At 32.2% G+C, this 21,923-nt stretch overlaps 1 protein-coding gene across 6 annotated transcripts in view; it reads right to left on the bottom strand.

Moving 5' to 3' along the window:
• Nucleotides 1–21,923, bottom strand: part of LOC124361122 (serine/threonine-protein kinase WNK1-like) — a 163,606-nt gene that overhangs the window by 19,078 nt on the left and 122,605 nt on the right. Inside the window, exons 25-33 of one of the 6 annotated variants that reach the window (XM_046815158.1) lie at nucleotides 21,525–21,705; nucleotides 18,668–18,807; nucleotides 17,726–17,824; nucleotides 13,262–13,330; nucleotides 10,808–10,867; nucleotides 10,115–10,250; nucleotides 8,800–8,889; nucleotides 1,118–1,224; nucleotides 511–741 (exon numbers count right to left, since the gene is read on the bottom strand). In XM_046815158.1, coding sequence (XP_046671114.1) covers nucleotides 511–741; nucleotides 1,118–1,224; nucleotides 8,800–8,889; nucleotides 10,115–10,250; nucleotides 10,808–10,867; nucleotides 13,262–13,330; nucleotides 17,726–17,824; nucleotides 18,668–18,807; nucleotides 21,525–21,705 — 1,113 coding nt within the window. The remainder of the gene's footprint in view (nucleotides 1–510; nucleotides 742–1,117; nucleotides 1,225–8,799; nucleotides 8,890–10,114; nucleotides 10,251–10,807; nucleotides 10,868–13,261; nucleotides 13,331–17,725; nucleotides 17,825–18,667; nucleotides 18,808–21,524; nucleotides 21,706–21,923) is intronic. The other 5 variants (XM_046815177.1, XM_046815165.1, XM_046815183.1 and 2 more) reach the window with 5 other exon arrangements.

The raw sequence follows: 21,923 nt of genomic DNA, 5'->3' as shown, positions 1-21,923 counted from the left end.
AGGTGCAACCTTATGTAAATCTAACTTAGTATGCAAAGAATAACTCAGACACAAATAAAAAGATAACTATTGTGGTACAAACAAAGGCATAAATCACTAAGAAGGTTGAGACTGAGACTAAATAACTAACATTTTCTGCTAGTTCCAGATTCTGATCTCAAACAGCAATAGCTGATTTTGGGAACTAACATATTTCTCAATACTGACTCAACATTATTCACTGTATATTAATTAGTAATTTAAATCAACAATAGTTTGACATTTTCAAAGTTCAAAGAGATAATTACAGTCAGTTGCTCGATGCTCTAAAAATGATTTTCATTAAAGAAAGGAACTCTTGGCATTTACTACATTAAAAAAAATACTTCAGCTTCAACAAATCATTCTGGATCATCATTGAAGAATGTAGCTCATAACCAAACACCACGCAGAGCAGCAGCGACTACAGGGCGAAGACATGTTACTGGCACGTTACGACAAGCCCAACCCCGTATAGAAACCGCATCTTACCAAAGGATAGATGACAGAGTGACAGCGAGATACAGAGAGTGGGGCGGTGGCAAGCTCAATCATGCTGTGTGCATTCTTTAGTTTGTCCCTAAGCAGATGTTTAGGCTGCTTATCACTCACTCTGATGTGACCCTCACTGGGCCAACGGCTCATCCGAGCCTCTTCCCGGACCCGGGAAACTGCAACTGGGATACCTGTGGCGGTGATCCTCCTCACAGGTTGTCCCGCACTCTATCACCACATACATACACGTACTTCGTCATCAATAAAAAAATAAGTAAAAATATAAATAAAAACAAAGACTGTAATTAAATTGTAATTACTTAGCAACTTTAAAAGTAACAAATGCAAAAAACAAAAAAAATATACATGAATAAAAAAAAACCAACAATTTTTACACCTTGACATAAAATTATTTTGTGAAATGAACAGAATTTAAAACTAATAGTATTAATTCATTGTTTACAATACTTCATAGGTAAAAATCAACAGAGTGAAACTAAACAAACAGGATCCTGCAATAGTTCCAATCTATTGAAAGATATAATTTCACTACATACAAATGAGGTAGAAATTGATAAACTGTTGTCAATGATAAGTAAGTTACCTGGGTTGATGAAGGAGATGGGAGTCCAGGGTTCATGTGCAGCAGGTGTAGGCTAGGCGCATCCTGTGTCACCACACTGAACCTGCCCCTACGCTCCTCTCTACGTTCTGCAACCGCACATCACACATAACAGAATATTATTGTAGATCTTCAGAACTACCTTAACCCATGTGCAATTTATACGTAAAATCTATCTCAACCTAGGCCATGTGAAGTTATTTATATTGAACACTATGACCCCAAAATTTCACCATTAAAACAGTTGTAATTTTCACTAAAGTGCTATTATTGGTTAACCAGTGCAATGGTGGTACTGTGGTATAACTATACAAACAACAATACAGGATGTATGTACAGCTTCATGTACAAGAACTGTCCAGTAAGAATATTTTAACTTTAACACCATTATTTAATGTGATGATAAGAATTTCCTGGCACCAGCAACTGAATTGCAGCAAGTACTACCAGGGAAACTGACTGCCATTTTAATTAATGATAACATTTTTGTTGTTACTCATAACCTACGGTATATTCTGACAAATAGATTAAAGCATTAGGTTTGTAATATAATGTACATGAGGTCTCAACCTAATGTTGTCACATTCTACATTTTAAGAGACTTGCAGTGTTTACCATGCCTATATACAATTTTCAACTATAACACTATACTATGATATTCTTTGTAGAGTAAAGTGTAACTATAGAACTTATAGACCATAATTTAAAGTAGTGATGTGTCAAAGCCAAATCCTGAATTCACCGTATTCAATTCCCCTTCAACAAAGATTTGGATTCGAGAATCCATCATCAGAATTCAATAATTAAAATCTGTGAAGATTTGTGTCATTAATTATCACTTGATCGGCAATACATTTTACCGAATGCTAAAAGGTGTTTCTGCCGTACTTGTTTCAGTTTTAAAAATCAGAAATAGATAACCTAATTAACAAATTATTGTACTTTTATAAATAATATTTTGCGTAGTTCTGTGTTAATGTTAATGCATCAGCTTGAGTCTGCTGTTTATATTTGCCAACAGCCGCTGATCAGTAGTACGAAAATGTCCGATCATGGATACATGTTTTTGTGTTACTTTGTGTATGAAAACACATACATAAATATACATGGTGATTATACGGGGGGATTTTGGGGGGAAGGATGTAACTGGACAGGATTCCAAAGGTTTAAGAATGGAAAAAAATTGGATTGGTGATGATATAATTTAAATAGGATTTATGCTAAAAAAGTTCATAGGATTCAAACATTGGGAATCAGAAATATATTTTTGGAAATTTGGTATTGGATTCGAGATTTGTAAATTTGGGATTCGCCCATCTCTAGTTTAAAAACTAGTTTGTTTATATATTTTCTATCAACTAAAATTGTTGGCAAACGTCCTAAATAAAACAATTTCAACTTAGCTGGATAGTTATGTATTTTACTGGATATTGTATTTTAATTTAGATTGAATTTTTATCAATCTGAAGTGGTATCTGAGGTATTTTGGAGTAGTTCTAGACAAAAGGCTCACATGGAATCCTTATATTGAAAACACTATTTCCAAAACAATAAAGGCTCTTTGTGCTTGCAAAAGACTTTTCAGATATAAATTGGGACTAAAACTCAAGATGATATATTGGATCTATGAAGCCATAATTAAACCAATGGTCACATACGTGCAGCCCTTGTGTAGTGGCCAAAAGTAGAACAAAATACAGCAGCCAAGAAGCTGACTTATCAAACCGCCCTTGTATTATAATGTACTTTATTGTATAACGTAAGTGTACAAATATTTTGCCTTTGCATGGTGTGTACATTTGTGTTCTTTTCCTTGTACTTTACTGTAAGCTTTCTTTTTAATTAGTAAATTAATTCTTCAGTGTATAGGATAGGTTAGGAGCACCAAAAAAGTTATCTTTGTAAGTGATAGTGCGATATCTATTAGATATATGTCCCATATTATACCTTTCACTACCTTTTCTAGTTTGCATATTGTTTAGCATATCTATTAGATATAAATTCCAAAAATCTTTCTCTATTTTTTTCAAGTGTGCGTAGACATAAGTTGCATCCTATAAGCCATATAGGCTTTCTATCATAGACCTAAAATTACTGCTCTATGTGTAGGATAAAACAGGAGTGCAAATAGATTATCGAGAGCAGTAATAGTGGTAAATCTATGTTACAGAGGTTCTACAAATCTTTCACTACTTACCCTAGCTTGCAATCATATATTTTGCACCCTACAATCCATATAAAATCAGGTTATCAGCTGTAATTAGGTTTTCCTGCTTAACGAGAGCAATAAATATGTTATAATAGGCCTACAAAGAGCACAGTAGATATAGAATATTTGTATAATGTATAACCGACTTTAGGAGAACTTAACTCGTTTCTTCGAGAGAAAAAAATATCTCGAGACACCCTAGTCATGTTGATCTCAAATTAAGCTTAACTTAATAAATGTTAGTAGTATTTGTGGAAAGAAAAAATTAGTTTGGTTTAATATATTTAATACTTTATTTTTGGAATTATTAAAGTGATCCGATACATACCGAAACATAATAACATTAACACTAGAGGAACTGGCAGACAATAGCAGTACCAGTTCAAATCAACGCCATAGAACAGAATATATCACAGACCACCGATATTGACAGTTTTACTCTCAGATCCAAATAATCTCAGAGTTACTCTTGTTGGTATTTAATTTAGGATTAAATGTTATATTTCAGACAAGCGACTCTCTTCAGTGCTAATTAAAAATGATTGACCTAAAAAGGCAAAATCAAGAAAAGAAAACAGTGATGACATTGTACCATTGAAGAGAGCGATACAATTTATTCAGGAACTATTTGAGTTTTCTGTTCACTTTTGGTTTATATTACAACTCATTTTGTTTTTTATCAGTGTACAGGGAGGACACAGTTTTTTAGAAATTTTACTTTAAAGTAAAAATAAATCACTATACATCGGATACTGGAAATCAGAACAAGCAAATTAAAACATTTATACAGAAAATTATGTCATACCATCTAATTCACGAATAAATCTAAAAAAGTGCATATACATACAATTTCAAAAATGTATATATGTTTCATTACAAAATCTTCTTTTGGGTATTTTAGTTTAAGCAAAAAATATCTGTTTATAATTATACGTTTTTGTTTACCTAGTAAATTGTGCTCAATAATAATGTCTAACAGAATCTATAAGCAAAACATAGGCTGCCACAACCAGCCTACTTATGACATATCAAATAAGTCATAACAGTAGTTTATTTAAAGCCATGCATTTTCGCTAATAATAAATGCATGTAAAAGGGAACAACAGGGTTCAGGAAATTCAAGTGAAGAGGATTAATTTAAAAAATAATTATTTCTTTACTTAATATGTTTTAAAATACTATGCTATAAATAAACTCAAATTTGGTAATGCAGTGCAACCTTTCGATATATCAAACTGAAACAGAGATACAAAACTGATATATCGATAATTTTGATATAATGAGGTTTGATATATTAAGGCTCTTTGGAGCAGACTGATATATAGAGGTCTAAAATGACTATAGGTAATATTAATGTAGGTTTGATTATAAATACTTAACTGGAAAAAATGCATTAAAAAATGGTTGAGAGAGTATTCACTGGTATCCTTTGCAATCTTTTTTTCTTATTCCCGGCATCCACGGTCTCTAAGTTTAACTTTATCTTAAAAAGATAGTTTTACGTTTTGCCATCGCTCTTTTACATAAAATACTGTCATACAAGACTTATATAAATATATAAAACGGGCACAGGGGTTTACTGAGTTAACATATATGCTCTCAAGTCATGGTAATGTCCGAATTAAACTGAGAGTGGAGTGGAGATTCACCACTGGCTACAACAGAAAACAAAGGAGTTTTGGTGGTGGGGGTTTCAATCCTAAACATGAAAAATACGGTATTGTACTTCGGTTCCTTGGGTTGATAAACTGAAACTTTGATATATAGAGGTAGGTAAACAGAAGGGAACATTAAGGGCAAAATTTCAATACATTGAGATTAATTATGTTACATTTTTTGTATATACAGGTACAAGTAGCGTTGAAGTAAATGGGAATTCAAGGGGAATGACAACATTTCAATTTATCAAGGAATTTCAAATTTTAAGATTCGATTAAGGTTGTACTGTATTAAGATTTGTTGTGTAAGGTTTTTGGAATGGTAAGGCACCAGTTTTAAGCTAAGTAACATATTAAAAATAATAAGTTATGAAAATATATCTATATATATAAAAATGAAACTGTTCGTGTGTAACAGCATCACTCACAAACGGCTGGACGGATTTGCCTAATTTTTTTTTTAAATTTGTTAGTCTTGATCTGTAGAAGGTTATAGGATACTTTTTATCCCTTTCCCGATTCAGGATTCCGCCCCACTGGTTACAGAAATACCCGTAAGAAATGCATTGCAGCAAACATATGTTATTAAGTGAAAGAGTCTTTTCAAATTTTTAATCAGCTGTTCTTTGTAAACATATATAATGCGAAAAAAAATATATATTTATATATAAATTTCTTTACACTTATAGTTTTAAAGCATAGAGTAAGCTTAAGAGAAACGACAAATTTTGTTTAAACTGTTTCTGCAATCATAATATATAAAAATGAATGTTTGTGTGTTTGTCCTTTATAGACTCAGAAACTATTGGACCGATCACTATGAAAATTTGTATTTTTCTATGTAGAAGGTTTATACGCAATGCCCATTGATGTAACTAACCACCAGGCTGTACTGCAAGATATAAAAGTTATCAAAGTGCCTGCACATTATAAACTGCAATTACAACACAGTAGTTACGTATATTAAAATATCCAAACACTATTTGAAGGCAAAGAAATATACGGGCAAAGCTTAAGAGACGCGTGCGAAGCCGCGGGAAACAGCTAGTTTATAATATTTTTGTCCATCAATTAATCAAACTGTAGTATATAACTTGGCTGTATACATTGCAATAAGTACATTTTTGATACATTTATTATTGTGAAATTTAAATCTTTTTTCTTCACAAGTGTATGATTTATCACAAATGAAACATAATAGTCTGTATTATTTCTTAAAAGACGGTCTTATGCAAATTTAATTAATTAATTCTTTTTTCTAACACCCTTATCTATTCTGGTAGTTTAACTGGACTAATAGGCAGTTTTGAAGAGATATCTTTAGACAACATTATTTGATAACTAAAATTGAGTTTTTAAGTAGTTCTAAGAAGATAGTTTAAGCCAAAGTTAAATAAAGCGAATTTCAGTTGTGATTTCTTAAAGGTTTGAATGTCTTTGGTGTAGATCTCAACTCTAAAAGTAGTAATTTAAAGTTCTTTAACTCTTTAATGTAGTTTCCCTTGCCAGCTTTACATGATGGACTGGAATTGCTGCCATGGTCACGGTCCAGTATAGACAAAGCTCTAATGCAATCTAGTGACCTACAAAAGGTTTCAAGTATTTTATGTTCTCACAAAACAATGGACACTTCATTTTGTATTTAAAGTTTTACTCAAGAACTGTTTATTGAGTCCTAACAGATGAATTTCTTATCTGCTGATTGTCCCAATATACTAGAACACAAAGTTTGCTGCTGTTTATTATTATTAATTATTATTAATATTAAACGATATATATTTTCATTGTTTCATGGTAATTAGTTAGATTTTATGTGTAAAAATATCACAGCTTTAGTCAGTTTTACAAGTAAGTCTGAATATTATTTTACAGTACAATAGGTGAATTAGTGTGCTACAAGTGTCATAATTGGACATGTTGTCGATCTAGCCTAACTGTGAATATTTTTGTTATTATTTTATATGATGTGTATAACTTACATAAGTGTTCCTATTTAGGAATAAATTATTTCCTTTGGTTACAACTACATTAGAACACTTTTGTAGTTTTTAAAATGGTGAGATGTACGTAATAGACAATGCTAATATAATAACTGTTTAAAGTAAATAAACAGTTGTAAATTTTATTTAGTTTCAGAAAATTAATGTTTAGTTTAACATGACATACAGAGGAAAATTATATATTAATACACTATGGAAAATAGTGTAAAGAGACAAGACTAAAACATGAGTACAATTATTTTTTTTAATTAAAACTAAATATACTTATTCTATAAATTTTAATTATAACAATATTTAGAGTCTAATATGCCATATAAAATTTAAAATATGTTCATAATCATTACTTAGAATCAACTAAAGTAATTACAAAACTGTGGATCTCACAGGTCTACTTATTACATAATTTTACAAATATGACTTTTATAAAACCATAAATTTTATAACAAAATATAATAAATTTTAAGGAGAAATGAACAATACGTAAAACTCAAAACAAATATAATGGCCAAATCATCTTTTAATTTTAACTGATATTAATCAAAAATAATTATGCTTATAATTTAGGCTGATATCTGGCATAAGCCACTTTGAGGTGATTAGTCTATAACAGTGATAAATTAAATATTTTATCAGATTATTGTACACAAACTAAACTACTTATTAAACTAATTTCACTGCAGTGGAAAACAACGAATAGGTAGTGCGATCAGTGACAACATTAACTTAGCTTACCTACTTAGTGCTTTGTGTAGAATTACTCTATCCATATACTTATCTTGGCTGTGGGATACATACTATGACTGGTACAAGGGTAACATTGGATGACGAGTAACAACACATATAATTATCCCATAGTTTGCTATTTTGCCACCAAGCCATTCAAAAGCTATCCAAGTTCCCAACAATAATGTTCTAGAACTGCAGAAAGCATCAACCCATGTAACTGATACCATAGGAGAAACATGCCAACTAGCCTATCCGACATAGAATAGCTGCATCAAAATTATTATCATTGAGATTTGGAGATTTCCACATAACTAGAACGTCAAATGGAAACATACTGACTAGGAATGAAAATAAATGGAAATAAATGACCTTCAACCTAAACAATACCAAAGAAATTAATTGATAGATAGTTATAATTCACTTCAAATTTTGCTAATGTGTCCAATGATTATTCATTTAAGTGACCAAAACAATAATAAATAGTTTAAAAGAACATATATGAACACTATGTTAGTTGATAGTTTTAATATCAACTAATATATCAGCAACAATTAATATCGACTCCAAAAGAAAGGACAAGGATAGTTAAAAATTTTAGTCAAACTATGTGATTGTAGAAGAACTGACTGATAAGTATTTTCCAATAATATTGAAATTCCAAACACAATGAGTTGATTGTCACAAGAAGCAAGTCATCAGCAGTGGTTCTGGAAGGACAGGGTCTCACTGGTAACATGAAATGTACAAAATACTTACAATAAGGCATTACATGAAGTACAAAATATGATTTGTATGACCGCTGCTGCAATGAAATTGGAAATCCGATGAACAGTTAGTGAATAAAGCAATTAGCGAGTGACCAACATTCCACAAAACTAGCGAGCTGCGGCAACGGAGCGCAATCACAGTGCAATGACATGTGGTACACAAGACAACATAATGAGCACAATTTGCAAGTACAAGCTTCCGTATCAAACAACAAGATCACAAAATCCAAACTATACAAGTGGCTACAACTACGAAGTCAAGGTTAGTCATAGCTATGCTAGGATCAAGGCACACTGCACCCACCGAAGAAGCTGCAGACAGAATGTATCAGCTGTAACACTGCCGATCCCACATCTTGCAGGTAAGACCCAACTGTTAGGAACATGTATCCCGCTATACCCACCAACACAGTTTCTCTTTATTAACACAGCTTACTTTATTTTATACAACTCAATTAAACTGATTCCACACTTTTTAAGTGGTGTACATTTTAGAAAAAAAACCAACATTTTTTTAGTAAAAAAAAAGAATCAAAACAATTTTCCAAAGTATAGCTTAAAATCATTAACTTATAATTTGGCTACGTATATTACTCAATTTAATAACAAATAGGACTATAGGAAAATTGTTTTGTTGGAAAATTTGACCTTCTTCAATTTTTTATTCAAAATTACAAAGAAGATATTTACAAAAATCAGTAATATATAAATTATTCAAACTTGCACTTACAAATGTTAAAGAGACAGATAGGCACAAGAAAATTGTGAGGACAGTTAAATAAGTAATGTAAAAATAATAAACAGAATAAGTATATACATTTATGGGTAACAGTTTCACACCACTTAATACATTTTTACTATTTCTCTCCAAGTTTGTTTCTTACCATAACAATTTTACAGCCACAATATATTCAAATATTTTCATGTGAGTTTTATCTTTATATCTCTTCAGTTTGCAGTGTACTAGCTTTTGTTAGTTTAGAATGAACATAATTTTATAGTGATTTCAAATTATCAATATCAATAAGTGATGTGAAAGTTTTGACTAGAAATATCTTTTGGAAAAAAATTAACGAGTGTCAATACTATACATAAAACGGAAGGTAAATGACCAGAACAACCAACTCTTGAAAATGGTTAACAGGGACAAGAGAGGCTAGATAAGTGTCTTTTATAAGCTCATCTATTTCCAGCTGCAAACAATGAAGTGTACAAAACGTTTTCTTCTCTGAACATAAAAGCACTAATACAATGCTGTCCAAATTTTCTGCAGTATCATGTTTCACTAACAAGGGAACAAGTCAGTTTGTTAAGAATAATTGAAAGAACATTTTCTACATAAACATTAGCAACTAATGTATTGGAAAATTAAACTTCAGTACTGTGAAGTAAACAGATTTAATTGAACGTAGTCAAAAAATGAAACCAATTATAATAAAACTATTACTATTGTCTGAGATGAACCATAGCAAAACAGTTTTTGCCAGTTCGTTTCTTACCTATTTCATTGACACTCACTATTTTCCCAAATGGTCAAGGCCATTTCCTATGCATAATATAATATTTGAACGATAAAGCAAGTGATCTCTAACCGTCAGGTCAGATGATGTAGAAGTTACCTGAAGAGTTAGAATGTGAAGGAGAGTGAGTGACGGCAGAGGGATCTTCCTGTACTGCACTCACTTGGAACCTGGACACTTTCCTGACAACAGGCTTAGGTGATGGGGGAGACATATCCTCAACTGGGGGGAACTCCTGTGAGAACATTACGAGGATTTACAGGCACATTTATCTTCATTTTGAAACGATTAATTCATTGAAAGAGGTTTGGAAATTTTATTCTTGAAAAGCTGAATAGATGTTTAGTTGAGCACCTGACCATAGGTTCAGTTAAATCCTTTGACAAGTCATAAGCACAAAAAATTATTCCAAGTACTGCAAAACTTATTTATAGGCTAATTTACTCTTATATGCAGAGAGTTGGATGTTTATACAGTTCGTTCAGTAAGTAATTTTTTTATAAATAAGGGAAAGTCATATGAAGAACTAGGAGATTTTATATCTTTTTTAAAAATATCTTTTCTAATCTACGATATGGGAAAACTTTTCATTCCCTACTAATATTTAATACTGAATTGAACTACCTTTCAATAAAGATACATTTATAACACTTAAAAGGTTGTTAACTCTAATGAAGCACAACTTGTGAAAGCCTTCTTCGTTAATCTTTTGGATGGTTGTTGAATAACCATGATGGTATCAAAGTAAGAAGAATTAAATGAAAATAACCAACAAATCAATATTGTAGTTACCTGAGAAACTAGTAAAGACTCTGTGCTGGGCGTAGCCACGACTGTTGTTAACAGAGGAACCTGGAAAATGTAAAAAATATGATAGATAAAATATGGATTTTTTAAAAGTTAACATTTAAATATTAGGTTATAAAAATAAGTTTATATTACAAGTTTATTCCCAAGAAACCTGTTTATAGTGAATGGCAATAACTTGGCATGACGTAAAAATTATTTCAGGAAAATAGAGGATAAGTAGAAACACATTCGCTTATAATTTGATCGAATAATAACCTAAACTATTTTGCACTTTTATTTAACCTAGTTGAAAATAATGAATTTTCCTTAGTATTGGAATGTCTGGAAAGTTATGACCTCTTGTTCACTCTGGTAAATACTTCCCATATGTTAATGGCTGCTAAAGAATATACTTTAAACTATGAACAAAGTTCCAACTTTGAATGCCTTTGCCACTCCCACAGAAAGGCTATTAACCTTTTAGTAAAATACTAATAACGTCATTTGATGTGATCATGCATTTTAAAGTAGAGGAATGATCAAGTCGTATGACAGATTTGTAGTGTATATTTTAAAAGGTTATGTTAACAATATAATATGCTATAGTTATTAATACACAGTTGTTATGCCATAGCTGTAAACTGTTGTGCACACAACCTAGCGGCCAACAATACAACAGAGCAGTAGTTCGACCTATTTCCCACATTCCATGCAGGAATCCATTTTATGCTAAACCTTAACACCGGCCAACATCATTGTGGGAATTCTCGCCTTGTCAGTATCATTGTAACATCACCCTTTTCAAGTGATTGAAAGTTCCTTTTAATGTATAAGCATAAGTGTATTCCTGAAAACTATTGTATTTTCTTTATAAATATTTATGAAAATGGAGCATGATCGAACTATTTGTTACAAAGTGATGAAATTAGAAGGGAAATGTACGGTTTGATTTGTGAAGAAGATAGTGACATAGTGTATGATTCTGATAGATATTTTTATGATGAAGAAGATGAAGCTAACAGTTTTGACTTTATGGACATCGAAATTGATTCTAATGCAACAAGCAATGAACCCTTGAATTTTACAGCCGTTTCAGTAGTACTAACTTCAGAACTGGATCTTCCAAAAAATGAGGGATTAACTAATAATGCTGTGAGTACAGACAATGTCCCTTTGTGTATTATATGTCAATGGCACCAAAATTGTAATTTTGAGCAAAAATATTTCAATTTGATGAATCTAATTGCGGCTTTCATTTCGAGGTAGCTGACAAACCTCTTGAGAAGTTGAATGAAAGCGATATTTTTAACAGCTGTCTGATTGGAATATAATTTCTCACATAGATGGAACCATAAATTGGATTAAATCATGTAATTTACTTGGACAACTGGTATTCTATAAGTTTAAAATCTAAAAGATTATAATTCTTATTACTACCTATTAAGAATGTTTTTGTGGCTAAAAATAAACTCTTTTACACATATTTACAACAACTACGAAAAAAGTTCTAACTCTATTCATGTGTAATGTGCAAAAGTCCGTACTCCTTTACATTAGGTTCCATGCCACATCATATGACGTGATTACTCCTTAAAAGGTTAAAATCAATATCTTGGATGTGTCATTTTGTATACCACTATTTAAAACGTTTAATTTTTAACCCAATTTAAATTGAACAAGATTTGTAAAGTTACTATGGCAGGCCCCGCAACACTACCCTGGTCAATATGGCGGTTTGCACATTTAAACGAGCAGGCATTGGCTGTTGTACATAAAAAAAAACCTGTTTATTTGCTTGAATAAAATAGCTTTATAATAAGACCAATACTGAATTGTTTGAACAGCCAGGTCCAGAACAAACGTTTATGTGATAATTTATAGTTTTTTATAAAATTCTAAAATTACATATTACAAACAGTACCTATCTTATATAAAATTAGGTCTTAATTGGATCACAAGTTTACGAGTTATGAATTTCAAAGTTGCAAGATGGTTGAAAAACACCAAAAATTAGTACCTTTTTCCTTTATTATAGGCATAAAAACAAAGTCATTGTTTGTAAATTATTTGAATTATATCTAAACGCAGAAATAAACAAGCTAAATTTGAATCTAAATCTTATTATTGTAGCTGTTATTAGTTAGTTTGTAGTTTATTTCCAAACTCAGGTATCTATACTTTCTGATCGGAGCATAGTGTATAGTTATTTTTTTAATTGACCTATATCTTTACTTACCTATATTAAAGGAATTGGTATAAAATAATGAATCGAGACCACAATTTTACTACTTATATCAGAATTTAAATTTCTGGTAACAGCCTATCCCAACATTTTGCCCACTGTTTCTATTTTATGTTACTGGGAATGTGTAAAAAAATTACGACCAATATATCATTGAAATTGCTGAAAGAGGTGACAGTTGAAGGATGGAGACTGATCAGTATAAAAGTACTTGCCGTGTGAGGAATGGAAGAGACAGGCTGCGGCAGCACTGGTGTAGACCTAACAGTTATCTTGGATAGTTCCTGTTTGACATAACAAACAAATTTTGTAAATAAAACAAAAAGTAAAACATGAGTGATCAGTATACAAGTACTTGCTGTATGAGGAATGGAAGAGACAGGCTGCGGCAGCACTGGTGTAGACCTAACAGTTATCTTGGATAGTTCCTGTTTGACATAACAAACAAATTTTGTAAATAAAACAAAAAGTAAAACATGAGTGATCAGTATACAAGTACTTGCTGTATGAGGAATGGAAGAGACAGGCTGCGGCAGCACTGGTGTAGACCTAACAGTTATCTTGGATAGTTCCTGTTTGACATAACAAACAAATTTTGTAAATAAAACAAAAAGTAAAACATGAGTGATCAGTATACAAGTACTTGCTGTATGAGGAATGGAAGAGACAGGCTGCGGCAGCACTGGTGTAGACCTAACAGTTATCTTGGATAGTTCCTGTTTGACATAACAAACAAATTTTGTAAATAAAACAAAAAGTAAAACATGAGTGATCAGTATACAAGTACTTGCTGTATGAGGAATGGAAGAGACAGGCTGCGGCAGCACTGGTGTAGACCTAACAGTTATCTTGGATAGTTCCTGTTTGACATAACAAACAAATTTTGTAAATAAAACAAAAAGTAAAACATGAGTGATCAGTATACAAGTACTTGCTGTATGAGGAATGGAAGAGACAGGCTGCGGCAGCACTGGTGTAGACCTAACAGTTATCTTGGATAGTTCCTGTTTGACATAACAAACAAATTTTGTAAATAAAACAAAAAGTAAAACATGAGTGATCAGTATACAAGTACTTGCTGTATGAGGAATGGAAGAGACAGGCTGCGGCAGCACTGGTGTAGACCTAACAGTTATCTTGGATAGTTCCTGTTTGACATAACAAACAAATTTTGTAAATAAAACAAAAAGTAAAACATGAGTGATCAGTATACAAGTACTTGCTGTATGAGGAATGGAAGAGACAGGCTGCGGCAGCACTGGTGTAGACCTAACAGTTATCTTGGATAGTTCCTGTTTGACATAACAAACAAATTTTGTAAATAAAACAAAAAGTAAAACATGAGTGATCAGTATACAAGTACTTGCTGTATGAGGAATGGAAGAGACAGGCTGCGGCAGCACTGGTGTAACCTAACAGTTATCTTGGATAGTTCCTGTTTGACATAACAAACAAATTTTGTAAATAAAACAAAAAGTAAAACATGAGTGATCAGTATACAAGTACTTGCTGTATGAGGAATGGAAGAGACAGGCTGCGGCAGCACTGGTGTAGACCTAACAGTTATCTTGGATAGTTCCTGTTTGACATAACAAACAAATTTTGTAAATAAAACAAAAAGTAAAACATGAGTGATCAGTATACAAGTACTTGCTGTATGAGGAATGGAAGAGACAGGCTGCGGCAGCACTGGTGTAGACCTAACAGTTATCTTGGATAGTTCCTGTTTGACATAACAAACAAATTTTGTAAATAAAACAAAAAGTAAAACATGAGTGATCAGTATACAAGTACTTGCTGTATGAGGAATGGAAGAGACAGGCTGCGGCAGCACTGGTGTAGACCTAACAGTTATCTTGGATAGTTCCTGTTTGACATAACAAACAAATTTTGTAAATAAAACAAAAAGTAAAACATGAGTGATCAGTATACAAGTACTTGCTGTATGAGGAATGGAAGAGACAGGCTGCGGCAGCACTGGTGTAGACCTAACAGTTATCTTGGATAGTTCCTGTTTGACATAACAAACAAATTTTGTAAATAAAACAAAAAGTAAAACATGAGTGATCAGTATACAAGTACTTGCTGTATGAGGAATGGAAGAGACAGGCTGCGGCAGCACTGGTGTAGACCTAACAGTTATCTTGGATAGTTCCTGTTTGACATAACAAACAAATTTTGTAAATAAAACAAAAAGTAAAACATGAGTGATCAGTATACAAGTACTTGCTGTATGAGGAATGGAAGAGACAGGCTGCGGCAGCACTGGTGTAGACCTAACAGTTATCTTGGATAGTTCCTGTTTGACATAACAAACAAATTTTGTAAATAAAACAAAAAGTAAAACATGAGTGATCAGTATACAAGTACTTGCTGTATGAGGAATGGAAGAGACAGGCTGCGGCAGCACTGGTGTAGACCTAACAGTTATCTTGGATAGTTCCTGTTTGACATAACAAACAAATTTTGTAAATAAAACAAAAAGTAAAACATGAGTGATCAGTATACAAGTACTTGCTGTATGAGGAATGGAAGAGACAGGCTGCGGCAGCACTGGTGTAGACCTAACAGTTATCTTGGATAGTTCCTGTTTGACATAACAAACAAATTTTGTAAATAAAACAAAAAGTAAAACATGAGTGATTAAGAACTGGCCAAAAAACTACTTTAATCTTAACAATGAAATGAAAACACATAGAAATGTGCTGTAAATTAGAACATCAGAAAAATATAAATATAAATTTAAGTCCTTAATGGCTTTTGACATAATATTATGTTTGTAGCAATGTTAACAAGTTTTGCAACTGTCATAATATTTTGTTTCAACGCATTAAATTTGTCTTTTTTTATTCTCTTATTCATTTTTATGTTACGCAACAATATGTCCTGCAACTAGTGATCGCAATTGATGTAGTTTTAGCATTTCCCTTCCTTCATTCCTTCAACACCTCCTGAGTTCCTCTTTGAACTCTTAAATCAATCATTGCTTATGAGAGTTGAGCACGTGATGCAGACCAACAATAATGTTTAGCTATTGTATCAATCAATTATTTGTATTTTTGGTTAAGTTTAGTGTGTAACAGATGTATCAGATGCTCAATCAATTATTGGTATAAGCTTGTGATGATGAATAGGATAGGACTCAAAAGTGTTATTGTGGTGGCTTAATGGACAAGGTGGTGGGCCTCAGAAATAAGTTATTTTTACTAAAACAAACTATAAGAAACTATTAGCAGTTATCTAGAGATTTTCTATTGGTTAGCTTTTCAGTTATAATATTTTTAGGCAGAAAACAGTTACTTTAAAGAGTTTTATTAAAAAAACACACACACAATATCCAAACTAGGTAAAAAAATAACAAAAATCAGCATAACAGCATGTTTTTGCGTATTTTAATAAACCATTAAGAGGTTAATAACATCTAAATATAAAAATATTTTTAGATGCTAAGTACATCTAAAAATCATGAATATATTATTATAGTGTATTTATATTTCATCGTAATAAGAAAATATGCTAAAAAACAAACAGCTTGATAATTATTAAAATTAAATTATAAAATATGTTCAATAAATGTAAAATTCCGTGTTAATTTATCCTCATTATTTGTGAGGTTAGTGACGCATTGTGTTGTAAAAACTTGTCTCAATGGCCTTCAACACCTATCATAATGCACTGAAGTGTCTTGCCCATTTGCTGTAAATATATATATATATATATATATATATATATATATATATATATATATACATACAAGTATATATATAGTTGGTTTATTTATAAGGTTATCCTTTAAAATAGTTTCTAATAAAGATAATAATCTTGAAAGTCACACTCTCTTGTGCTACATCATGTCATTTTGGTTAAAAAAGGTGTCTTCTTTAAATTCAAGGAAGAAAGGCAGCTCAACCAGATGAACTACTAAATGCTTATTCTAGGGCCAGCTTCCATATATATATGAATAAATGTGAATGCAAAACACACACAGAATTTGTATTTCAATATTCAGCTATTGCCACAATTACTAACAATTTGAGCGCTCGCTGGTCCTGTAGTTTTATGTAATGGCTAAACTCCAGAAGAACGTGAATCCCGTTGTTTTACGGATTATGCTTGTTCTGAGTTATGGTCTATTGTAATATTAGTTACATAATTCAGCACGAGAATGTTCATGATGTACCGAATTAGCTTATTGACAAAGTACAATGTTTTGAAGCGAATTAAATTAAAAAAAATAACTACTAATTGTAGCATACATGTACATGATCGTCAATGGACAGATATTGTAAAATGAATGTAAATATATTAGTTCAGATTGTTTTAAAACATGCGTAAATTATTTTATTTTGTTTCAAAGAAGCTAACATTATATTTCATTAGTTTCATTTTCCACATAATTCAACAATTTTAAATACAAAAACAAGGGAAACAGATAGGCATGTCAGAATTTTGTATAGATGTATAATAGTTTTTGACTTTCAGTTTTTATTTGAATATCACTAAAAATACCCTGCATTCCATAAGGAGGCATGAATTCAAGGCTAGCACTCATAGTGTTCAAAGGACAAATCCCTTAAGTAAAACAATAATAATGTCAATACTTAAAATGATTACTATTAAATAAAGTAAATATCTTAGTCCTCATTCTCTATGTATGACAGTTGTAGTGTGACAAGTACCTGTTCCAGATTGTGCAGGTCTGAGGCGGTGGGCACGGGACGAGCCAGCCTGCTCTGTCGCTGCTCCATCGCCGTCACCATTGCAGAGTCCACCGACAGCTGTACACAGATACACTTACAAGGAATGTCCAAAAAGCATCCAATTTCAAATATATTAAAAATCACTTAACTTTATATATAGAAGAAAACTAGAAATATACAGAAGGGTAAGAAATTACAAATAAAGTAGTTTTCATCACTAAGAGTAAAATTGTTGCTTTCGTTGTACAGTTGTATTTTACGAGTGAGGTGAAACCGAGGTTGGAAATACGATTAAGCGCCAAGAGACACTTTTGCTGTGTGTGGTGAAGTATCGTTTTTATTATGCAGATAAGAAGTTAAAAATTACAGGTTTTATTTCATTTTCATTACATAATAACTCAACATAGTAAAACTCTCAAGTTTATGTACTTAAAGTTGCCAATATTAAAGTGGGGTTCCAAGTGCCATATGGAAATGTTATAATGTCAGGTAATGGAACAGAAGATGATGATCCACAAACAAAATGAACTGTTAACTGCCCTAGTAAAGGTGCTTGTAGAACATTTATTTCCAGTGTGATACAGCATCACAATATATCAAAAAATTGGTCAGCATTAAAAATGCAGATGACTGAACTAAATCAAGTAGAAAAATGTATATGAAAGATAAAAAATAATTTATGAATTAAAATAACAGAAACATGTGGTTTTCATTAATTTGAGGAAGACTGAAAACAGCTTCTTAATATTCAGGATTGCAAACAGAAAACACCTCTGTTATAGCCAATCATAATAAATTGTCAAAAATTAGTAGATAATAAAAATCAGAATCTTCTAACTGCAATCACATCTTGAAGTTGACACATCTATAAGACTTATTTTATTTATTTGCTTATGCAAATTAAATGATAATTAAATTAACCTGTGGTTTGATCAGGTGGTGTGATGTGGAGACGGCAGCAGCAGCAGGAGCAGCAGCAGCGGCGGCGGCGGCAGCAGCAGGAGCTGCAGCAGCAGCAGCAGTAGGCAACACAAAAGTGGAGGCAAGCTCCAGAGAACCCACTGAAACAAAGGAATTGTATTTGATCACTCTATGCTACATCAATATCTTGGAACCAAAACGATGTAAAACAATGTTACATGTTTAATATATAAATCAACTAAAGTGACAGTAATGTCATAAGAATTTCTTTGTAAAAACTGAATAAAAGTTAAATTATGAGAAAAAAAATTTGGGTGAAAATAGTGATTCATTGGGGAGCAATACATTAATAAAGCCATTCTTGAATGAACAGCATGATATCAAGTCATATTCACACTCAATTGAGTCTTCCATATAGCTTATCCCAAGCCAACAGGCCATTCGGCATTTTAATGCTGATGTAGGCACCATTCATATGTGGGCATTGGGTCAAGGAATCTTAATAAAGAAAATGACTAACCTCTGGAACTGTTGAGTGTTTTTTTTAATGCAACTATAAAAGAATGTATAACTAGCAAATTCTCTAGAAGATACACTTTATGCTGAGCTCACCTTTTCTCATCATTTGAGTTCTGCTTGTCAGCGAGCTGTAAGTCGGATAAGAGTGCTGTACAATGTACAAACACAGTCATTTGTCCCCTAACAGACTTATCTTCACCTCGTTTACACTCACTCCTTTTCTCTATGCGTTTGAGTACTATTTTTCTGTCTGTGGCAATGCTATATAATATAGAAGGGTCAGAATATGTGTGTTAGATTTGCTTGTGGGTTAAGGAAGTATGACCATGTTTCGAATGATCTTACATCTTCTGGGATATTACTAATGAGTGACACCTGTCCCGTCCATACAGTACTGACTAGCAGAAGGCCTGGATATTTGATGGCAATATTAGGTTAGTAAGCTAATTATATTTTATATTAGGTGCTCAGTTGGAAGTATTTAATTTTTGTTAATTAACTTGAGTTGTTTTGATAAGTAGCAGGTACTAAAAATCGCTTGAAATAAAAGCCATATTTATTTTTTTCAGAATAAAAATGCAAATTAATATTTCTATACACTTTGAACAATTGACCTATGTAATGTTTTAGGAAAGTTGCAATTCACAAACTCTTTAAGTAACTACTACCCACAAACTCCGCAATTACTTCAAATATTCGCAATTACTTTAAGTATTGAGATCCTTAGTCAATAAAGACAGTTTAAATGGTCGTTTTTGTTTCTGGTTCTTGATACTTCCAGTTCTTACACAGTACCAAAAAACAATAAGTAAGATATATCTGTAAATAGTAGGGAGGAGATGTCCAGAGTCACTTTTGTATTTATGTCCTGTATTGATCACCAGAATGGCTTTGTCTAATTGGAGAGTGAAATATCAATACAATACATAGTATCCGATTTTCAACAAGTTATCTACTAAATATCAAAGGCGGATGTTTATACTTTCTGAGATATATTAATGATTAGTTTGAATTCTTTAAATTTTGTTCAGACTATGTAAATAGCATAATATGAAGATACTTTGAAGATGAAGTTGAAGATATTCTTAATTTGTAATTTCATAGAGAAATACAATAGCGTCAAGTATTTTCTTAAAACTAACAGGTGTATTACAAAGACATTAAGTTAAATTAATGATAGATCAGTCACAGATAAGAAGGAAAGTGTCAATCTCTGTAGAAGAGTTCATGCAGTGTGTAAAAAAGGTTGGTTAATCAGCTACTCGTTCAATGCCCTCTTAAGATCTTGCCCCTTTAGTCTTTTTAATTCCTCTGGAAAATGATTATGCAGTCTGCAGAAAATGTAACTTTGGTTTTTTTTTTTAAATTGTACATAAAAACATGACACATTCTACATTTATAGTAAAATAATTTAAAAATATGATTTGTAACATTTTTCCCCTTCTACCTTTTGTAGTGCTCACACTAGAAGATCACGATTTTCTGATTTTATATCAATATCTCCTCTGACCATTGCCATTTATGATAACTATATAAGACAATCTACCTCTGTTTCTGTTAATCTCTCAAGGGTGAAGGGTTATTACTTAAACTTGTGTTTTCAGTACTTATATTCCCTTTCCTTCTTCAGAAGTCTGTGGTCTGCCGGTCAATTGTTGTTGAGCTTCTTTTCTAACCAAGTTTTTTATTAATTGGTTGTGCCAAACAAGACCAACCAAGTTTTGTCCAGATTCTTTTACCAAGAAATAAGGCTGCTGGTGAACTTCATATATTTGCTTGAGAAATGTCCCTATAACCAATCAGTAACTCATTAAGTTGGGTTTGTTTCTAGAAACATTTCCACATCACCTAGAAGTATTCATTCTATTTGGGGGGATGGTAAGGATTTACAAAAATTTGAATAATACTGTTTGGCTTACAAAACTCTTTACTTTGGAACAACAATTGACAATTATTGTTCTAATTATACATTTTGACAGACTATAACAAGCAAAAATATCCTGATGAGAGGTTATTTTTGGTAAAGACATGACTTTACCTATTTGAACAACTGGCATGCAATTATGGTAAGCATCAATTACTACCATCCAATGCGCTCCTTCATATGGTCCAGTAAAGTTGACATGTATCGTGGGTCAGGGAGTGCATTCCATGAATGAAGAGGTAGCTGTTTAGGTCTGGTGTATAATATCTTACAAAAGAGTTAATATCCATATTTGAAGATGATATTGTTGTACTTAGTTCTTTAAAAATTTTGTCATAGTCTTTTCCTCATTGTGTGGGATCTGTATGGACACCAGAGACTGCACAGAATTGATGTGCTTACGAGTGTACTGACCTGGAGTAACCACAGGTTCCTCGTTGTGTGGGATCTGTATGGACACCTGAGACTGCACAGAGTTGATGATCATGTGGTCTTCACCACTAACAGCAACCAATTCGTCTAGAGGAAGGTCGTACTCTGCTGGAGTAGCTACTGAAGATAATCCATGTATCGTACTCTGGGGGGACAGGGGCCCCTGCAATCAGGCTACATCTCAACTTTCTGATTCTCCTCATAATTTCATTAATATTAAAATATGGTATGACACTGAATAACACTTATTTTAAATCTACTTTCAGATAGCACCCTATTAATTCTGAACACCGCAAATGAAAAAATATGCAAGGAATTTTTGTTTGATTAGTATCAAAATAATTAGGAATGACAAGAATATTAATATGATGTGTGCCCATG

The sequence above is a fragment of the Homalodisca vitripennis genome, chromosome 1 (assembly GCF_021130785.1).
Source record: "Homalodisca vitripennis isolate AUS2020 chromosome 1, UT_GWSS_2.1, whole genome shotgun sequence".
NCBI lineage: Eukaryota > Metazoa > Arthropoda > Insecta > Hemiptera > Cicadellidae > Homalodisca > Homalodisca vitripennis.
This window is presented reverse-complemented; position numbering and strand designations above follow the sequence as displayed.